At 43.3% G+C, this 22,208-nt stretch overlaps 1 protein-coding gene across 1 annotated transcript; it reads right to left on the bottom strand.

Moving 5' to 3' along the window:
- Positions 1–5,722: 5,722 nt before the first annotated feature.
- On the bottom strand, positions 5,723–20,210 carry Rbm45 (RNA binding motif protein 45). Its single transcript, XM_032903528.1, has 10 exons — positions 19,816–20,210; positions 17,249–17,371; positions 15,710–15,836; positions 13,628–13,750; positions 12,634–12,819; positions 10,950–11,079; positions 10,708–10,792; positions 10,396–10,559; positions 8,901–9,101; positions 5,723–6,014 (listed from the first exon to the last, which is right to left on the bottom strand). The coding sequence occupies exons 1-9, from the start codon at positions 20,113–20,115 to the stop codon at positions 8,909–8,911; spliced, it is 1,431 nt and encodes a 476-aa protein (XP_032759419.1). The 5' UTR covers positions 20,116–20,210; the 3' UTR covers positions 5,723–6,014; positions 8,901–8,908.
- Between the last annotated feature and the right edge of the window lie 1,998 nt (positions 20,211–22,208).

The following is a 22,208-nucleotide window of genomic DNA, read 5'->3' as shown; positions in this document are numbered from 1 at the left end:
GATGTCCAGCAATTGAGCCAATAAGGCAAGTTAAAGTTGAACAACTGTGTGTGTCTGTTTTTCATCTGCAGATCCAATATTCTCTGGGTGGGGATTGGTAGCACAGCCCAGTCCCAGAGTTAAGGCAGGGTAGCAAAAGCTAAACGCAACAGAGTAATGACCCCTTTACACTAAAGCTGTATTATAAAGCAGCAGATGCCTAGAACTGAAAGGTTTTTCTTTGGTGATAACTGCTTTCTTCATTCTTCTGATAGGGATGACATCATCTATGACCACTCCACTCCACAGACAGTGAATACCAACTCTGGTTCTTTAATTTCTTGGCCAAAATAGCATAACTTTGTGTTAACCAGTTCTGAAATATAGAGAGGAGGCTATTTTGATGGAACTCTCAACAGTTATCCCAGAACTAGCATGGCCCTCTCATACACAGTGCTGATGAGCTTTATCGATGAACTGTTCATTCTTTACTGCCCTGTATAGCAGAGAGGTCTTCTGGCCCCCACTGTCACCCAGCTTTCTCTGCTCAGTAGGAATGTGCTGGTTTTTGTTTTCACTGAGTGTTTCGTGGGCCACTGGGAATGTAGGATTGCGGGTGTTTGTATCTACATTGCTAATTATTAAAAGGTGAGAAAACAGGACCAAGGTGTTGTGGTATCATCTATGACACTTGCTCTTGGGGGAGCTGGAAGCTGACTGAAGCTATTGGGTAGAGGCTGGCACTCCAGGCATACCACATACCTCCCAGGAAGGCAGAAGGAGGGCAAGGTTTACCCTTCTCGTGAGATACTTCTTTTGAGTTACTACAGGGAAGCCCAGGTTGGGTGAAAAAAGTCAGGTTACATCAAGACATCTCACAGAGAAGCAACTCCCAGAACTACAGTAAAGGTGGCAAGATGAGTACTGCTGGGGATATCCAATGGAGAGTTAAGCCAAAATGTTCCCTAATGGTGGATGACTCCTCAGTTTATACAAATGCAAGCTCTGGTTCTTTTTTCTCTTAGTTAAGGCAAGTCTCCAAGAAGTATTTGTAATGATGGAGTTGAGGTAGCTTTTAGCTCTCTGAGCACTCTCTTTCCTTTGGTTGGCTGAACTTCGTTATCTGACACAGCAGGTCACCTGCCCAGTGCATTCACCCACTGCCTTAGACTGTTCCTAAAGTCAATCCTATAAGCAAGAAATTCTGATTTATTTGTCTTCTACTTTCCCCCAAGTGTCATACTGGCACCTCTACTCTTCAGTGACCAGTGTACTAATGTGGAAAAGAAAGAAGTCTTTTGTGATCAATAGTAAGAATGTAAACACTATTTCTAGGGTCAAAACCAAATGCAACAGAATTTATTGATTAAAAAAAAAGTTAAAAAAAATCAAAGGATATATCTTGATATATCACATCTTTAAAGAAATTAGTAAGCGACACTGAAGTAAACAATTTTAATTCTTTTTAACAGAATTTACAAAAAGCAAATAAAACAATAGAACAAATACCCCTAACAATCTGACCTAGCAGCTAGATATGATCATCTATGCATCACTGGTTGGAACATAACATTCCTATCTACATAAGAAACTCAGCTGTACACTGCTTACAAACGGCAGAGAGTTCACAAAACAGACTCTGAAGGGCATTGTAATAGCCACTTCCACTATCTGATTGTGCTTAATATTTCTCCAGTTTTTGTTTGAAACAGTACTTACCTTGTCACAGAGTTTCACATCTCAAATGCAATCATTTTCTTAAAATAGCCCCTGAGGTCTTTTTCTCCTGAGTCTGTAGTGTTATGGTCAGGCAGGTGGTTTTTATGAGTCTACAGTGGTTTTGACCTCTGTCAGCCTGCATCTTTGCTAGGTCACGTGGACCTTGACATGGATGCTTCAATTCCTAAAGAGTAGCCTCAGAATTCCCCTTTCCAGGGGCAGTCTCTCAGATGGATTTTGCAGGGACTGGTGTGTTTTTCAAACTACGTGTGCATTTTCTCCGAGCATGGTCTTTACCAACCTCGGGAGCAAATGCAGCCATTGATCACATTCGCTCAGCTCTAAGTGCAATCTGCAATGAGCAAGCTGCAGTGCTGTGTTTTCCTAAGCATGCTGTCTGACCCTCTAGCCATACCGTACCTTTAGTTCCCAAGGTCCATGTGTTCTTGAGTTACTGTCTCTAGAAAAGGAAATGATACAATCCACTTATTAGGCTTCCAGACACTACAATGGAATCTGTTAACACATGATGAATTTATCTTTCTCCCTCTTTACTAAAATCATGCAAAAGTAAGTCTGTTTCATTTGTTGATGCTAAAACTTGGGGAGAACCTGCTACAATTTTTAATAGAGCTTAATATCCACATATGTAAGAAATTCTGCCTGAGTGAGGATGTGCCACTCTATTAACTGTATTCACTACATATCGATTTCCTGTTTCAATGCATATCTGCTAACACTAAGCTGAGGATAAGGAAATACTTAATTTTAAAAAGTTTTCAATGTAGAAAAACATATAGACAACTTCTCAGTGTTCCTCAGCAGTCCAAACCACAGTACAACATATAGAAACTGTTTAGAACAGAATATTGCAAGTTGACAAACCAAAGGCCACCTATTGGAATCACTTAGGGAACTTGTTGAAACATCACTACATTGCAAATTGGTTTAGCCACTCTAGCCATGAGTGTGGAAAATTCTCAAAGAGTTAAAAAAAAAATCCCACATATGACCCAGCCACATCTTTCTTTGGTATATGCCCAAAGAACTTAGCATTCTATTCTATTCCACGGATACTTGGTCAGCCATGTTCACTGCTGCTCTATTTATAATAGCTTAGAAAGGGAACACCATGCTGAGCAACTGGCAAGCGGACTGAAAATGTGGTACGTATAAACTATGGAATACCATTCGGCTGCAAAGAAAGGTGAAATCACGAAACTTTCAGTAAATGGGTGGAAATAGAAAATACTATATTAAATGAGGTATCTTGGACCCAGAAAGACAAATGCCCTATATTCTCTCTCATCTGTGGCTCTTAGCTCCAGTCTTCAGATGTGAGTATGTAACCTGGAGTAATTGCAATGTCCAACACCCAATACCTCGTCTCAGTGGCTAAAATGCAGAGGAAGAACCCATGACCCCCGTAATTTTACATTTTTCTTGTCTTCCAAACCCTGCCAAGTCTGGCTGCAAACTTGGAGGGGGCATGAACCTAGACCTCCTTGGGCCACAGATGCAGCAGCTTTTGTAGGGGGTGAAAACCTTCCCTAGTAGCTTTTATGAGCAGCAAAAACCATTAGTGTTGTGTCCACATAAATACTCTCTCTCTCTCTCTCTCTCTCTCTCTCTCTCTCTCTCTCTCTCTCTCTCTCTCAGAGCTTTGGCTGGGTAGTTGGGTCTTGAGCAGCAAAACCATTAGCATTGTGTCCTCCTACACACAGACTCACTCCTCCTTTCCCTCTCCTCCCTCCCTCCCTCCTCCCTCCCTCCCTCCCTCCCTCCCCTCCTCCCTCCCCCTCCCCCTCCTTCCCTCCCTCTCCCCTCCCTCTCTCTCTCTCTCTCAGCTTTAGCTGCGTAGCTGAGTCTTGCCCTCACAGCATCTTTTGTTACATTATCGAGTCAAGAGGCTCCTCTTTCATGGTGCCAACTCGTTAACAGTTACAACCCCTACAAGAGCTGGCTGCAACCTTAGGCTTTTCAGAAGAGTAATTGGTAATAACCATTTCACAGAATAAGGCGTTATGATGGCTTGAAATTTCCATTACCTAAATTAGCCCACCACTTTTAAATTCAGCTTCATGCAAATTCTCAAGAACAGGTGGAAGTAGTCAGATTCTTTGCCAAAATACCACATGACGGGCCTCTAGCCCTGCTGCTAACCTCACGGGCTAGGCCTCTGCTGCTTGTATTCACTGTGCGTTCTTATATCCATTCCACTGTTTGACAGGGTTTCACTATGATACTTGGCTGGTCTGGAACTCAGAGGCCAACCTGCCTGTTCTGCCTCCCTAAGTGTGCTGGGATTAAAGGAGTGCTTTAATTCTCTCTGCTTTTATCTTCTAGATAAACCTGTTTATCTTCTAGAACAACCTGTTAAGCTCTGCTTCTAACATTTAATGACATTTCTGGGTGAAAGTTCCAAAATTTTCCAAACACCACACCATTGCGTGTTCAACTTCTTGAGCCCATGGGGGCACTGCTGTTCAGGTACCACATCATGTCTGCAGGACTGAGAGAAGAGGCTTGGTGACTGTGCCCAGAGGGCAGGAAGACATGTGACAGTCATGGAAAAGGATTAGCTTCTAAACGGGCTTCTGAGGAGCATAAAAACAGCGGAGAGCTGTAGGACAGTGGATTTTATCTCTAACTGTGAGGATTAACCAAAGGTATTAGGTATTTTGGGAAGATGTAGAGAGCTCCCTTTGCTATCACTTGTGCTATTTTTATACAGTATGAGCCCCCAGGCAGGAGTATTTTCTGAGGGAATTCAAATATAACTGGAGTGTTAGAGCCAGAGAACTTCTAAACAATTTAATTCCAACCCATGAAAAGTTAACTGTGCCCAGGAAGTAGGTTTGGAGGAAGGAATCTGCTGGTGATGAATCTTCGGTTGTTTTTACTTAAGGCATCCCCTAGAGAGCATTTGCCTCTTTTTTTAAACGTGGCTCTAGCTCACAGAAAAATATTGGCTCAGTTTCTGCCAGGACAGATCAACTGAGATTTTATTTTCTAAGTTTATGAAAAATAGTGATTCAAAGAAAAGATTTTATATTTTCAATGGAGAGATGTCCACGTTTTGAATACTCCACGGTGCTGCCTGTATTTGAGCTTCCCTGATCTGTAGTTTAACTCAGGGTGTGGCGGGCATAATGAGATAATTAAGTAATATTTTACTGATCATAACTCACTATGTCTTCTTTTAAGTTGCCGAGTTCTTAATTCTTTAAGAACTGATAAAATTTGAAATTTCAGATTATAAAGTATTTTTTAGTAATTTTTTTCTTGTTTTGTTCTGATTCACAGGTTCTCAACCCTAGGCTGGCTTCAAATGTATGATATACCATGCCTGATGGGTACCTACATTTTCATTTCAAAATTATTCCATCTCCTATCATAATCTGTATCCATAATTGCTCATATACAATACTTTTTGAGTGGCCATTATGTTTCTACATTTATAAATTAAAAAAAAAGTCTATTCTCTCAAAGCCACTGATACTATTTAAATTTAAGTGGGTGTGGGAACCTATGCCTTAACACTTAGAAAAGCCGAGATTGGAGGATCAGGGCTGCAGATCATCTCCTATTCCATGACAGATGACATCTCAACACACACACACACACACACACACACACACACACACACACACACACACACACACAGACAGGCAAAACATCCTTCTAGATTTTTTTTTAAATTTTGGTCTAGCAATAGATACACAGCACTACACTCTCGCTAGCAAACATCTTTGCTTTTGTCCAGTGGAACTGGTGCTACATCTGTGTGGAACGAGCGTGCGCTTGCTTCACTGACTCTGATACACAAGTGGCTGGATGGAAGAAACACCTGTATTTCATGTCTTACCAGAAAGAGACTGTCAATCACACTGTGTCACACACCTGACATGTTTCAGCTTTCAAAAGTGAAAATGTGCATCTCAAAATCAAAGGAAGTTGCCACTTATTTAAAGTCTAAACACCTACTTTTTCACTCTTGTCTTTCATATAAATAAGTCGGGAGTTAGTTATACAAAGCAAACTTTATTTCTGCTATACATGACAACATATTTCTCTAAGGAAGCTTTATTTCTGCTATACACAGCAACATTTTGTTCTAGGAAACAACTATTATATTAATTTTACCATTAAGGTCAGATAAAAATACATGTCAGCGATCCCAGATAGGCAATGGTGTGTAGACTATCAGATATGTGAGAAAAAGAAAAAAAAAAGCTGTCAACTGTCCACAGGGGTCCGTCCAGTCAGGTTTTCAGTCAGTCAGCTGAGGACTATGTCATTAGTTAGTCTTTGTTCTGTAGAAAGAACACAATACAAGGATGAGAGTCATCACCTGCAAGGGAATGGCTGATGCACTTAGTATCCCACTCTGTTGGGATTTCCTTAGCCTCTCTATGGCCAGTCTGACCTGGCTCATCAAAAATGCCTCCGAGTACACAAGACCAGACTTACTTCGAGCGGACGCTGGCAGGTACTGCAGTTCTACGGGGAAAATCCTGTAAACTAACTTAAAAGCAGATGCTCTGAAATATGAAAATGTCTATATTCCTCTAGTAGAGAGGGAGATACATTATAGACACAAGACTCATCTCAGAAGGGAACTCAACTACTTTCAGCTTCGACTTTTAGACCAGTTTTCTATCTCTTAGGTGTGGCTCATTTAGTCCCAGGCTCATTCCTCAGAGACAAAGGGCAACCAGCATCCAGGAGCTGTGTCCTATTAGAGATAAATGAACAGTGCACCAACCACAAAAACCCCTGCTGTCATGATCATGTTAACTGTGGGCGTCTATCATACTCTTCTGCTGAACTTTTAAAAAAGGTAATTCACTTATTGATACGGGGTCTCACTATGTCTTCCAGGCTGGCCTTGAGCTCTGGAGTTTATATGACTCTCTTGCCTCAGTCTCTGAAGAACTGTAACTACAGGCTCAGGCCACCACACTTGGCCAACATAATTATTTACTGCACCCCTAAAGGTAGAAAATCTCACTATGCTATCCACAGTAAACAGAGGATGTGTAACAAAAACAAAAGCCATGGTGCGATTAGAAGACATCCACATTATAGCTGTGTCTACCCTAATGATCTCACCATCGTCAAGTAACCATCGTCAAGTAATTTGACCACTTTTGATCTCTGCTCTTAATATCTATCAAAATTCAGTAATGGTAAATGTTTGATGGCTCGCCATGCTGAAAACTGTGTAGTCCTTTAACTGGGAAACCAGGTGAGCATGCATCACTATGAAGGAGCTGCCCTACTTTAAAGTGTGGCTCTCAGGAACAGCTGGCTGGGAGGGACTTCTGCACCATTAAGCTGTTGCTTTCTCATCATTTGTATGAGGTGACATCTGAAAGGCTCCACTAAAGCCATAAATATAAGGGTTTTAGTTCACATTTACAAAGCTTTTCTTTCATTTTATCAGGAATTCTGCTATCTCAATGACTCTCAAGGAACCCAGAAGAAACCCGGTCTCTGAAACCTGAAGAGAACTACACAGGTTATTTACGTGTTCGTGGTGGGCGTAGTCCACGTCTGCTCCTCTCTCATTCACACCCTCTCTTTACAGCTCTCCTTTCACATCCACATTAACCTCCCACCCGGTATTTCTGCTCCAGTCTCCTGGGCGCTGAGATTACAGGCCAATAATTCCCTTTAAAATGTAAATTATCATTAGAAAGGCTCAACCACAAGAGTACTTTGTATATCTTCCCATACTAGAAAGTCAGTATCATTGCCCTTTTAAAGGGCAAAGATTCCCTGAACAAAAGCAATAACTGTCTCCTATATACTAAAATATTTAAACACAAGGATAAGTGTAATTTTCACATTATACTTTCAAGGACTATTTATTTAAACAGAATTAAATTATTCACATCTTATTAGTAAACAAGAAAGCTAATTCTCTTTCACTGGTAATGGAATATTTTTAGAGCTAAACTGCCAAACTGTTTAGTGTAAGGAGTATGAATTTCATCATTAAATAAGATATTTAAAAGCACTTTTAAAGCAGGATAATTTCTAGTGGGCCCAGTGGGCATTTTTCACCGCAAAATCCTTTTTATGAAGGAACTAATGACTTGCTTTGCTCTACAAAAGAAGGGTCTTCAACAGTGAGGCCTACGGTGATTAATTCTGACAGTAACTTGTTCACAGCATGGGTCAGAGCTGGACGCATCTGACATGGAGTAGGGCTGGGAGGATGATGAGTGTAGGACCAGGAAACAAACTGTCTCTGACACTCAGAATTCCTTAGAGGAAAGTGAGCTAAAGATGACGTCTCCTTGAAGTCATAGATATAACCCACCACAGAAAAAGAAGATTGAGCTTTGAAAACTAACCCATAGATAATAGAATTCATACGTTCTATCAGTATTCCTAAAGAAGGGGCTTAGCAAATGGTCAGAGTTCTTTAAAATACATCAATGCACATGAAAATATTTTCTGAACATATACTTTTAAAGTGCAAACTCAAAAGTTTGAATTTAGAAAGACACTAATATTCAGGTTTAAAAGATTCAAATGGGGGTTGGGGATTTAGCTCAGTGGTAGAGCGCTTGCCTAGGAAGCGCAAGGCCCTGGGTTCGGTCCCCAGCTCCGAAAAAAAGAACCAAAAAAAAAAAAAAAAAAAAGATTCAAATGTATATTTATATATAATTTCACACTGTTTTTCAGTATAAAATAGTAAGACATCAAAAGATTTTTGTTAAAGACATATTTTACTCTGTGTGTGTGTGTGTGTGTGTGTGTGTGTGTGTGTGTGTATCTGTGGGTGGGTATGTATACATGACTGAATGTGTTCACAGCGTTCAGAAGAAAACACTGGATACCCCCAAAATTAGTTTCATTGCTACCTCATAACGAGGTACTGTCATGAATCGTAATGTAGAGATGTGTCTTCTGATGGTCCTAGCCGACCCCCAAGGGTTGACCCAGAGGTTGAGAAACACTGCCCTACACTGTGCTGAAAGCAGCATGACGTGGTCTGCTAATCTATCTTTCCAGCCCTGAATTTAAACAATTTTAAATTAAGAAAATATACTGCTTTTTTAATAGAGTTTTAAGCCAACATGGTTTTAGACAGCTTCTGAAGTCCCCAGAAGAAAAATCTCACAAGTGAAATACTTACAGATGTTCCTTTTGCTAGACTCCTTCGCTAGTGGGTAAGGAACACTCACCTTAAGACTCAGTAAGTTCTCTGCCTCTTTTTGGATTCTTCTCTTGGGGAATCTGCCAGCATAACCTTAAGTCTGACCCCATTTAGAATCTTCCCGTGCAGAGTTGTGATGGCGTCATTGGCGCTCATTCTATCAGCATACTTGACATAGCCCACGTTTTTCCCCGACACAAGGTAGACCTCGATCAGGTTCCCAAAACGGCTGAAACGAAGTTAAAGAACATCTGCCTGTAAGTTCTGAACATGAGTCTTGACTCTTTCCCGACGCCTGCCTAGTCCAGCATCCGAATGCTGCTAGCGCTGGGCTGCAGCAAACAGCGCCTTCTTCAGCAAACTTCTCTTGGCTCTCCCGGAGGCGGCCTTCCTCACCAACAGCATCTTTGTCCTTCCCTCACTCTAACGTTTTCTTCATGACTCTCCTTACCCAATGGCTGTCTCTTTCCAGTTCATCCCCCACTCCGTCTTTTTTCCTGAATAATCTCAACGGTTTCACCTTGCCTCCGAGGTAAAAATGAACTTGGCTTTCAGGACAGTCACTGGCTTCTCCAGCTTTGAATCCCCTACAATCTCTCACTGCCTACGTCCAAAAGATCTCTTTTCATATCCTTCCTGCCAGAAAAACAAAAACCTCTCAAACCTCCTAAACCCAAGCCACGCCCCCAACCTCCTCCTAAATCCAAGCCACGCCCCCAACCTCCTCCCAAACCCAAACCACGCCCCCAACCTCCTCCTCTGGGAAAACTAGGTTTACCCTGCAGGTGTCAGGACCCTTTTAGTTTAAGAGAAACCTCGGCCTTTCTGTGAGGCCTACTACTGCTGCTCTGTATAATGAATGTCTTGTCAATGTGGTATTTAGGATGCTTTGTTTACAACACACTTGGCAGGCCAGCCTAGGGTCTGCCCAGCACAGAGGGGGTTGGTTCAAGAACAAAACCAAACCAAACCCAAACCTAAATGAATCAGTTACATAAAGGTCAACATATCTGTACCCCACGCCTGACATCGTGTGCGTTTCTTTTACATGCTTTCTATTTGCTTAACTCATAGACAATCTTAGAAGGTAAAAGGCAAATATCTAAAAAAAAAGCTAGGTAGATATAAAGTCATATTAAGATACAAAAATAGGTAAGACTTGCCTTTACACTTATTATCCCCTATAATTAAGTGATTTGCCCTCCATGACATAACCCTCAGGTTATGCGGCCAAAATGTAAGAAATTTAGTAAACGCTCTTCACTTGAATTATAACATGGAGGAAACAGAAATGAAAGAGCAGGTCTATGTAAATGAATCTTCTCCCAAGAGACAAGTGATTTTTACATTCCCTACTTTCCTGTATATCTTTAAAAAAAAAAATCAGGAAATGTGTGGCGGTCAGGATATGTACCTGACAGAGAAGTCTTAGAACTCAGAACGGGTCATCTCTCGGCAGCAGGGGCGTGAAAATGGTGCTTACTGGTTTAAACGCACTGAGTGTACTTGCTCTGAGAACTTACCAGAATATATCCTCCAACACGTCTAACGGCAAAGGGTGGGGATTAAACACAATAAACAGCCTTTCTTTCACAGGAGTTTCCGGTGGGGCTTTCTTTCTGCATGACGGAAGTACCACGTCTGTCTGGATCTGAGGCACTTGTGACCCAGCGCTTCCTCCGAATTGCTGCCGAAGAGTCGGATGCAACGGGAGAGAAAGGAAAGACGGTTCTGCAGGGCTCCGGGGCCAAGAGCCAAGGGTGTGCTACGGCACCCAGGGGGTCTTTTAGGATAGCGTCCTTCGGTGCAAACACCTCACAGTCTGACCCACTTACCAGAAACTGCTGGTGACTCGGGTTACTCCACACCGTCGACGCGAGCTGTGCCGCCACCATCTGTGTGGCCATTTTCCTGATGAGACTGGAAACGACAACCAAGGATTTACAGGGAACTAGAAACATTCAGCATCTTAACAGAAATCTGTTTGGGTGGCCGTCTGACCTGAGGGGAACTGATCCTTCGAGCCACAGTCACATGCACCGCGGCTTGGCCTGGACCACCCTGGAATGGTACTTACTCAGCCGAATTACTTCCGTCATCCAGAAAGGAAACAGCTATCCGATTCCCGGGAGGGTACTGGAATCCATGCAGTTTGTATTGTGCATAAACAGCCGATGCCACGTTAAAATACTGAACCACGCCATGACCTAAAATAGAGAACACAGACGTGAAAAAGGCAGCAGATGGCATCCCTAAGGCCTAAGCTGTCTGTCTGTCTGTCTGTCTGTCTTCTTCTCTTCTGCCCTTTTCTTTCCTTCCTTCCTTCTTTTTAAGTTTTTAAATTTTATATTCATTGGCATTTTGCTTTCGTGCTATGTCAGTATGAAGGTGTCAGAAGCCCTGGAACCGGAGTTACAGACAGTTGTCAGCTGCCACGTGGGTTCTGGGAATTGAACCTGGGTCCTCTGGAAGAGCAGCCAGTGCTCTTAACCAATGAGTCGTTTCCCCAGCCCCACTTCTAATGTATTTCAAAGGCGAAAAATACAGAACTTCCATTGTTCTCACACATTATTCTCAGTAAGTACAAATCAAAGAGAAGAGAGAACAAAGTTCTGTAACATGCATGTAACATTATTTGTAGGCAGTGAAATGGAAGTCATATCTTTTTCTTAGCAAAAACTTACTAGACTAGGCCATTGGCCTTTAGACTATCTCTGTCTCCCAATGAGTCCTGGGATTATAGGCACTCACCACTAGGTCCAGCTTAAATTTCCTTATAAAATTTCGGTATACATAAAACCTACTTCTTAATCCTTTGAAGTTAAGAGTTTTTCTTATTATACTGAACAGAAAGCAATGAGAACTTGTCCATGGAACAGACGCTATACTGAGGTAGTTGAAACCATGGAGGAAAGGGGTGTGTAGTCAAAACAGAAATGTTGCCCGGTTCACATTCCTTTGAAGAGATTTCAGCTCTGGGGCTAGGTTTCAATTAATCAGGCAGTGCTGGAGGAAGGGAGCCCAGGAGCTGGTGACACAACCAAGAGGTTTTCATGACTTCTCTGTGACACAGCCCACGTCAGGAGAAACACAGTATCACCCTCTGTAAATCAAATGGACGGATGAGCTTTCACTGTCAGTCTGACAAAACCTAGAGCTGCCAGGAAGGGGGAGCCTCAGCTGAAGCACGGCCTGGACCAGACTGCCTGCTGGCATTGCCAGTGAGGGAATGCCCTGCTTGTAACTAACACTCCCTGGTTCTGCCGCAAGTCGGAGGATGTGGAGAGGCATGCAGAACACTTAGGATGCCAGAGAGGTAAAGAGACCTAGAAATGCAGTTCCAAAAGCAAAAACAGACCTAGCCTGAGGCATTTGTTTTACAATAGAAAAGAGAATTCTTTATTTCGTGAGAGTTAAAATATTTCTATGGTGAATGACTTTTATAAAAAAGATACATTCTTGGGGGTTTGTTTACTAAGGTATTGTTGGATTTTAAACTATAAAATAGGGAAAAAGGAGGGGCCAGGAGAGGGTGATGGGCAGTAATGAGATTAAAGTACATGATATACCTGAACGAAAATGTCACTGTGAAAATAATCACCATATAATAAACATATGTAAGTTAACAAAGAGAATAAAAACAAACTAGAAAAAGTAAAATATAAACCTCCTGCAACACAAACACAGCATAAAAATGTGTCCTGGATGAAAAGTGACTTAATGGAACACTATAAACGTAACAACAGCACACGTCAGTTTACCATAATTTGAGTAAGGGTCTCGGTGAACCTCACAGTACTCCAGCCCTGGGACGATGTCAAAAATGCTGAAGAGCTGCTCCTCTGTGAAGGGGACCCTTGATGCCACCGACAGGCGTTTGGAGATAGCTTCCTGGCCTCTGCTATCATTCTTGTCAAAAGTTGAAAATTCAGATTGTTGTTCTCCAACTATATGTATATAATACACACATATATGCATAGTACACACATATAAGTAGATAATTACATTTCCACACACTAAAAATTATGTAGCCATTGTTGCACAAGGATATTTGAAATGTCTAGACAGGGGATACCATATTTTGTGTTATTCTTTTAAAGATATATTTTAATTTATCCTCCGAGAATTTCATGTACACATAGGATGTATTCTGATCAAATCTATTCCCCTCCTTTGTAGTACAACCACAGAGACTCGGTGATGGGGCGGCAGACAGCTTCACCCACTTCCTTCCTTGACTTCAGTGAAGAATTACCTCAGGAGTGTCTAGTCCAGCACCACGGGAGAGAGTTTAGAACTTAACTGTAAAATATGGCAAGAGTCTTATCTGAAAAGTTCTGCCAGTGCCCCTGGGGACTCTAACCTGTCCCCCTTCCCAGCTTTTGCTTTTGCTCTCTCTCTCTGCAAACCAAGCTTTTCCAGCAGCACGGTGAAGGGATTCCCATATAAAATTTTTGTATTTTTGGTTGACTGCGCAAAAAAGCAGAATTCACACGCAAAAAGTATAGTAATCGCACGTTAGTATTTAGATAATGTGCGGCTAGCCAGGGGGATCTACGCTGCAAATAATCAAACAAACAAGGGTTAGGAACTAAGGATCTTAGAACTGAGCAACTTCTCCGGAAAAAGCAACATATCGGATTTTCACTTGCTAGGTAACACTTTCAGGTTGCTGACAGAAGAATGGCTTGAAGTGAGCTCACATACAGCCATATGCTACATATGAACATAAAGGGGTAAAGGTAGTCCACTCACCGAAGGGAAACAGATTTCCTCTAGGCTCATGCCCCAAAGCCTCCTGCCTCACGCTACTGTAATAATCTTGTTCTGGGGACTCCAACACTTTATTTTTAGGTTCAGCCAAGAGTGCTCTGAAACCTGAAAATGAGAATCCATGAATTTTTAAGCTTCACGGCAAGCTTCACATATTTGATTTTGTGGATCTGACCTAGTTTTAAAAATTTAATTGTACAACGCAGGATTTACACGGTGGCTGTCCCCATCAGACTGACTTGTTTCATGGTTAAAGGACAAAGAGTATATGAGAAAACAAACAAACAAAACAAAGCAAAAAACAACAAAAAAATCAAGAGCCCCAAGTAGAGGTTGACACGGACAAGAAAGGTCAGCAGTACAGTGCTAGCCTTACAAAAGGTGGTGTCACCCATTTGCCTTGTTGGTTTAGCATCAAAACCCATTGGCCATCTTCATTTTTAACTTACTACAATGCTTCCTTTATATGTGCTTAGCATGTTACCCTGCACGCTAACTTCTGACTGTTTTTAAATTACGTCTCCAGTTCAACACAACTCCATAACCATTTTCCTTGTTCTAGATCAAGGGCTCTTAGGGGTCTAAAGATTCATTTCAAAAAGTGGGAAGAGGGTTATGGAGAGACAGTTAAGCTAGGCAAGTGCTAGCCGTGCAAGCATGGAGATCTGTGCAGATCCCCACACCCACATAGAAAGCCAGGTGAGGCCATAAATGCCAGCAATTACAGTGTTGGCGAGATAGACAGGAGGCCAGGCTAGCCAACTGGTGAGCTCCAGGTTCATGAAGAAACCTTCCAAAACAAAGTGTGTAAACCAGGCTTCCACGTGCACCCTCTCCAAACCCCTACACAAGGTGGGAAGGTCCCACAAACCCTCTAAAACAAATGCTTATCTATCTTATGAGTACAGCGGTCTACTTCAAGGGTTCACAGTGTTCCTATTATTATAGTCGCAGACATGGTAAGCCAGTAGGTTTGAGTTCACTCCTCTGTGTGGAGGAGCTATGACTCTACAGGATTTGGAGGTGAGGGAAAACAAGATGTACTTTTTGTTTTCAGTCTAAAAATACTCTTCTACTGCTTATCTTCTAGCTCTTAGATACTCAGTACAGATATAGAAATTTAAGTGCCAGTGCTACCAGGTACTGCATTTATATTTACCCCTTAGTATACTGAGGGTCACACTGTAGGAAGCCAATTAGGACTGACGGAGAAGTTTGAAGAAAATCATGGTGTGGACAATGGGAAATTCTCCTGATCAACAGCAACTCTTTCCTGTATAGATAGATTTTTATAACAGTCTAAAGCCCAATAATTTAGTATACCTCTTTATTTCCTGAAGTCAGCTTTATATACAGCATCAAAATGTCCAATAATTTGTCACTATGCCTTCAAATCATTTACCCGTGATAGCAAATCTCGCCCACTCCATCTGATTTGCATGTTTGTTAGTATATTAAATCCTTGTTAGGGCTTAGGTCAGGCAGGAACAAAGAGAAAGGGTAAGATTTGCTGGGCATGGTGGCCTCCACCTGTAAAGCAGACACCTAGGAGGCCAAGCCAGGAGAATGACAAGTTAAAGTCCAGTCTGGGCTACACAGCAAGACTCTGTGTACAAAACATTTTTTAAAGCCCCGACCGTATGCAAACAGTAAGCCAGGAGTGCCGTGCGCTTACCATCGAGTATTCAGTTGGTCATATTTCTCAAGATGGCATCAGTGCGTGACTGATTCATCAGTGCAAAATGTTTTATACCCGCTACACTAGTTAATATAGCGTGGCAAGAATCTACTAGAAGGCTGTTATTTATAATAATGAGAATTTCTTTTCAAAGGTCTTCTAGCAAGGTTGAAAGCAAAACAAAACAAAATACATTCTGGGGCTGGAAGGATGGTCCAGTGGTTACCAACACTCGTGGCTCTTACAGAGGACCTGGGTTCCATTCCCAATACCCACACCCATCTGCAACTCCAGTTCCCGTGGCACAGCGTCCAGGTGACACACAGACGTACAGGTAGGCACAACCACCGTACACACAAAATAAAGCTTTAGAAGCTCATTCTTACTTCTATCACAGTTTTCTATTGCCTGGGCAGCTTGTGATGGTTTTAAGTACCGCACGTAGCCCAAGCCTTTACTTTCTCCAGTGACTTTATTCTTAATAACGCTGCAATACTCGATGTCTCCATACACCTGCGAGAGCCAAAAGAGACGCTTAGGAGACTCACAGTTGATAACGGGAAAGATAGCTCAAAACTTACATTTATACTTATTGGTGTCTCGTGCTTGCAAACAGCGGAATCCTTCAAGGCGACACACACACACTCTGTACAGCCGAATCGGCGGACACTGAAACTGAGCCTACAGCAGTCAAATGCCTTGCCTAAGCCACAGAGAAACTAAGCTGAGGGAGAAAGACTCGTCCGCACCAGCTCATCCAGTGGATGGGTGTGAGGGCTCTGGGACTGGGATTCTGAGATTCAGCCCCTAGCTCAGCCACTCAGTAACCAGGCGGTTCACTCTCTCCTCTGTGCCAGCATCTTCAGCACCACTGACCTCATTGGACGGCTAAAGGTTAAACGGACTAACCTGGGGTTAAAAGCTTACGAGCCTGGGATAGACCAAATACTGGGCCGTGTCAGCTGACGATGTTTAAGTGTCTCTAACAGTATCGGGAATGACGGGGGGCTCTTTTGAGGATCCGTTCAAGCCAGGACATAGTGGTTTACTCAGAAGGTTAGTATGTGAGAAACATGCAGTGGTGCTTAGTGTTGGAAGACACGTGGGCTTATGAACTCACGGTCTGCCACTCAGTATGTATTTTATAAGATTCTCTTGCAAAAAGGTAATTATCTAGATTAGGATGTTTTATTGTTCTCGGAAAAAGATAGGTAAACACTTTCTTATTGCTGGAGGCAGTGTGCAGTATAAATGTTTGGACTCTGTTATTTCTGAAGGTCAACTGGAGAAGGACAAAAGACACATGAACGTTATGTTTTCCTGCTAGCTTTTTCCCTTGCTTGGCACTCACCTCCAACTCACTGTGTTACAAGGTTAAACAGAAGAGAATACCACTAAGAAAATAACTAAAAAAAAACAATTAAAACCTTGTTGGGTGACTGCTGAGAAAGCCCACAGATAGTCGCTGCTTATGAAGGCCCAAAGATTTAAAATTATTTTCAAAAGTCGTTTCCTCCGATTAGCAGCTCAGGGCCGTAATGTTTTCCCTTAACTGTGACCCACGTAGAAGCCCAATCTTAGGACAAAACCACTTCAAGGAATAACCTGGAGGTGAACGAGTGTGATGCCACGGTCAGTGTCAGCCAACACCACTAACGCGCTCAGGCCTGTGGCTCTCTCTGTGGAGCTGTGGAGAGGCAAGACAAGTGAGAGGCAACCACTTTGGAATTTTGAGAGAAGGCTCTGGCGGAAGAGAGGGTTTACGTTTTGGTGCCATCACCTACTAGTTGTGTAATCTTAATGAGAACACTCTGGGTTTGCACTTCGTTTGCTCAATCTACATCTGAGGAGAACTCTCACTACGGCTGTCCAGTTGTTAATGGCTGTACAAGGCTGAGGGCGGAGCGATGATGACACACACGTACCTTGAACTTCTCCCGCAGGTCTTCCTCCGTGTAGGACTTTGGTATCATGACAAAGATCCTGGTGAGCTCTTCGTCTTCGACATCCCTGTGACTCCCTGATGATCGGGACTGGGCAATGAAAACCTACAAAACAGAGAAAGCCTTCAGAATAACATGAAGTGCTTTCCTATGCCTTAAGCACGTCTCTTTAGAATACAGGTACGCAGCTCAGACTGAAATGCGATGGGTCAGGGTCTTATGAATCTCTTCTCAATAGTAATCTTCATCGCAGTGATTTGATATTTTTTTAAATAATGCTGATCTTCACACTGTTTTTTCCAAATACATTTCAACTTTTACATTTTTTGTTTTGAGACAGGATCTCACTATATAACCCTGGCTACAGCTTAACTCTGTCTGTAGGCCAGCAGACCTTACGCTCAAAGAGAGCCACCTGCCTCTGTCTCCCACATACCTACTTTTGTATTTCTGACCACCAAGGGCAGGTCGCTAAAAGAATGGGAACTCTGTATTTAGACAGTGCTGACTGAAGGTTGGTTATATTCCTGATACAAAAATGTTACATGTCTTCCCTTGTTTAATTGCTTTGTTGGTAACAACACCCCAGATGGCGTTTGCAGCTCCACCGGAGAGTGCACTCCTAGCACTTAGGAAACCATGAGTCTGATCCTCAGAGCCCCCAATTCCCACCCACCCCAGAATGTCTCGTGATTGCTATAGGTTCATCTTTATGAAATTGTCAGTTACTACTCTATGTACTGACGTTCCTAATCACTGATATGAGCTTTTTAAAAAGTTCTACCACACGGCACCTTTATCTTTAAAGCATTTCTCTTGTAAACATCACTTAGTTGCATTTTTGGTTTTTTTTTTTTTATAGTATCTTCTTTTGTGGGGAACAGGGTCTTCCCTTGTAGACTAGGCTGGCTTTGAATTCCAGATCTGCTTGGCTGAGCTTTCTGTGTGCAGGGAGTATAGACATGTGCCACTATGCATGGCTATAATCTCTTCCCCGAGGTATTTAGTTCATTTATATTTAATGTAAATATCCACACAATTGGGTTTAAGTCTAGGCTTTCTAACTGCTTTCTAACAGTAAATTTTTAGAAAAGGATAGCATCATCACACTCATCCATCTCTGTGAATATCCAAGTACTTTTATATGTGGATGGAAAACAACTAGAGGTTCTATTTTTCTAGTATTGGTGGTTTAATTTTATTGAAACCTTATCAGGGAAGGGAATCTAATCTGACTCTAATCTGCATTGTAGTACAATGCTTGTTTTACAGTTTGTCTTGTTTTTTGTTTTTCCAGAGGATGTTAAAATTTGTGACTAAGGCTTGTCTGTACAGCTATAACCATATTAATAGGTAATGCCACCTTTGATAATTTGAAAGGGTATCAATCACTTTATTCACAAGGACCCATGAGGGAACGTGTGTGTGTGTGTGTGTGTGTGTGTGTGTGTGTGTGTGTGCTTTAAGGAGGTCAGTGTACCACTGAAGTGTGAGAAACCATGGACAATGGAGGCAGAAACTCAAAACACATCAAATATAAAAACAATGACACTGTAAACTTTTGTGGAAGGGAACACTGGATTCAGGGGATGGAAAACTTACATTTGCTCAGAAGACAGCTTGTTAGAGACCCAACTTATAAGATAGAGTTAGAGACATATCCCTAGGTAGCTTATTTTAGTCATTTCTTCAGTAAAACCCATCATATGTCAAGCGCTACTAAAGGTATTAGAAGAAATGGCCAACTTCAAGCTAATCTAGTCAATACACCCGTAATGAAGTATTTGAAGAAACCAAAGAAAAGGAAACTACTAGAGAAAAAAGGGACCTCGGGTAAAATGAGATCAGGGGTACCATCGGATCACAAATTTCTAAATTTTTGAGCCTAAAGCATTTATGAATCACCTAGTGCACACCCTGTTCTCAGAAAGTTTAACCCCTTTCCTGACAAACTGCATCCCAGGTGCAGCAGAGAGGCAAGAGAAGCTCCAACCCACACTCCCATGAACACGTGTAAATGGTGTTCTTATAAAACCAAAACCAGAATTACCCCACCCCGCACCCTCTTCTAGGTTTGTCCCTTTCCAGTACAGCATAGCTTGTCATAAACTAAATTATCTAGTCGTGAAGGTAATCAGTGTCCGAGAGAGGAAGCTCAGAAAAGTTTTCGTAGTAGGCAGTTAGAGGGGGACAGTAGGTCGACTGGGTTATGAGGGCAGACACGGCTACGCTATCATTGGCTTTGGCTACCCAATCTGTTCCCAGGGATCCTTTGGCCAGAGGCCTGGGATCTGCTCTTCCAAGCCATCCCCGACGTACTCACGGTGCGTGCTGAGTTCAACTCCTTTCCTATCGGTTGCGCAGCTTCCCCAGTGCAGCAAAGGGGCGAGAGAGACCCCAACCCATTCCGCCGTCGCCGTCGCTCTCGAAGGGACCCTCAACCCTGGGCACCTCTACTCCAGACACCCCAACCTGGGCACCCATATCTCAGACATCCCAAGCTGTGAATCTCTACCTCACACACTATCCCAGGCACCCAAGTCCCGCACCTTGATGGGCTTGGTGTCGTTGGGACCAAGGCACTGTCCGTGCATCTCCTCCATAGCCCGGCAGGCCTGTGAGCTGCGTGCGAACTTGACGAAGGCGATGCCCTTGGACTCCTTAGTGTGCTTGTCGCGCACCACCCAGATGTCCTGGATATCTCCGAAGGGCGAGAAGTGCTCCCTCAGCACCGATTCCGATGTGTACTTGCTGATCACTAGGAAGATGCGGCTGTTGGGCGGCTCATCCAGGCTGTCTACTCCCGGGCGGAAGCCTCCGCTGCCTCCGGAGCTGCCGGCGTCGTCCATGGTGCCCCACGCGGGAGCCAGGCGCAGCCCCCCGCAGGCTCTGTCCACCCGGCAGCTCCCGAGCCCGCTGCCACCGGTCCGCAGCTCCGCTTCCGGAAGAGCCAGGAGCGGGGAGTCAGGTGCGTCCCCAGTGAGGTCTGCGGGCTTCCGGGAGCGTTCTGCAGCGCCCCCTGGCGCCACGGTGGACTCTGGGCAATATCAAATCTCTAGTCCCACAGAAACCAAGGATGGGTTTATGTAAAGCACGTTGCCCAGTGGCTAAAAAGACCCACCTGCCTGATGTTAAGAGCCTTTCCAAAGCTGGCTTCTGGCTTCTTTTAAGCCAAAAAAATGTGTTGTTACAAAAAGATTACTCATCACCCTTTAAAAGATAGTGTACTTTAGGTCAGATGTAGTTACTCATGCCTGTAATCAGATTGCTACATTTGAGGCCTCATGGGCTACGTAGTAAATTTGAGTTCAGCCAAAGCACCAAACCAAAAATATGCAAAAAAAAATAGACAGACTTTACTCATAAGGGTCCATAGTGACAGGTACAAAGGACCACTGAGTTGGGGTCTTGCTGTAAGGGAGAGAAACGGGACTTGGTTCCAAGTGAGATAAATGGAGTGAAGGATCCTAGCGGCTTTTGCCAGCCTTATGCCAAACACATGAGGTCAAGACTAGGCCAAGGACCAGCTTCCCGCCTCGGGTCAAGGCTAGGCCAAGTTTCATTCTCCACCCACAGTTCTTGGGAGGAGCAGGAACATTCTTGAAAAAAACCCACAGAATGTACTGACGGTCACTTGACCCTCTGGTCCCAGATAGAGTTCGAATGCATGTCATATGTTTGCTAGTCAATAGATTCAAAGATCAATACACCTAGCCAATAAGTTTAAACTGTAACCTTGCCAATGTAACCTGTACCCCTAAAAAAGTATAAAAACTGGTTGTTATAGCCATTGGGGGTTGCATTCTAGTCACTTGCCAGGAGGGACTGATTGAAGGTTGATTCTGACGCGCTAGGAAGTAAACTTCTTGTGTTTACATCAAACTCTGTTCTTGGGTCTCGCTTGGGGGGGTCTTCTGGTAGTTAGGACTCACTTCAAGCCTTACAGGAGGAGAGTATGAATTAGTACAAGAACAAAAACTGAAGATCAGGGGTAAGAGAGACTCTTGACAGATCTGCCTCCCAGAACTTATGCTGTAGACAGGCCAGAGTGATAAGATATTAACAACAGTCAGACATCAAGGGTAAGAATTACGACGAAACTGATGTATCAGGATTTGTCCTCAAATTCGATTCCCCTAGGACAGAAAGCTGGAAGTTGGATATTGTCAAGTAAAAGATCTGGGGAAAGTTTGCCTGAAATTTCGGTGAAAACAGAGTCTTCGTCACCATTTTGACCATAAGCTCAATTCAGAGTCACTCTAGTTTGAAGTGGTGTGGCTGGGCATGGCTCCTTTGAATGAGTGGTCTTTAGGGAGTGGTGCTAGTTGAGAGGGACGAGGAGGTGTGGCCTTGTGGGAGTGGGTGTGGCCTTGTTGTAAGAAGTGTGTCATTGAGGATGAGCTTTGGGAGTTTCAGAAGCAGCTCCTCTTTCCTCTCGTCTTCGGATGTGGAGGTAGAATGTTCAGCTGCTCCTCCAGCTCTGCTATCTCTGCCTGCTGCCATTCTTCCCGCCATGATGATCGCAGGCACAACCTCTGAAATTGTGTGCAAGCCCCATTTAAATGCTTTCCTTTCTAAGAGTTGCCATGGTCACGGTGTCTCTTCTCAGCAACAGAACCCCGACAAAGAGTGAAAAACCATAGAGACTGATGGCTGAAAGGGGCCTTTTGCAACCATGGAATTCTCCACCCATTTTTAGAGACGAGGAACCCGAGGCTCAGAGTTAAGATGCATAGGTAACAGAACCAGGCCCAGAGGCAGCTCTGGGTTTGAAAGCTCCGTAGCCCTTCCAAGATGCAGGGGCAGCCAGAGTGATGGGCAGCACACCCGGGAACTAGGAGAAATTAGAGGGCCCAAGCCAAGTGCGAAATGCCCGTTGGCTTCCATGACTTATCAGTGAGACTCGGTGATGAGGTGAACAGGCATTTAGAGCCAAAGACCG

The sequence above is a fragment of the Rattus rattus genome, chromosome 5 (assembly GCF_011064425.1).
Source record: "Rattus rattus isolate New Zealand chromosome 5, Rrattus_CSIRO_v1, whole genome shotgun sequence".
Taxonomy (NCBI): domain Eukaryota; kingdom Metazoa; phylum Chordata; class Mammalia; order Rodentia; family Muridae; genus Rattus; species Rattus rattus.
The sequence above is the reverse complement of the archived record's forward strand: the minus strand, read 5'-3'. Positions and strand labels throughout refer to the sequence as shown.

Bases quoted from the DNA above. Each gene is read 5' to 3' on its own strand.
- Rbm45 (XM_032903528.1), bottom strand. From the start codon at position 20,115: ATGGACGACGCCGGCAGCTCCGGAGGCAGCGGAGGCTTCCGCCCGGGA. The intron at 17,372-19,815 runs GTGCGGGACTTG...TCTGTTTTGTAG, and splicing joins ACGACACCAAGCCCATCAAG to GTTTTCATTGCCCAGTCCCG. The intron at 12,820-13,627 runs GTGAGTGGACTA...ATATACATATAG, and splicing joins AGGAAATCTGTTTCCCTTCG to TTGGAGAACAACAATCTGAA.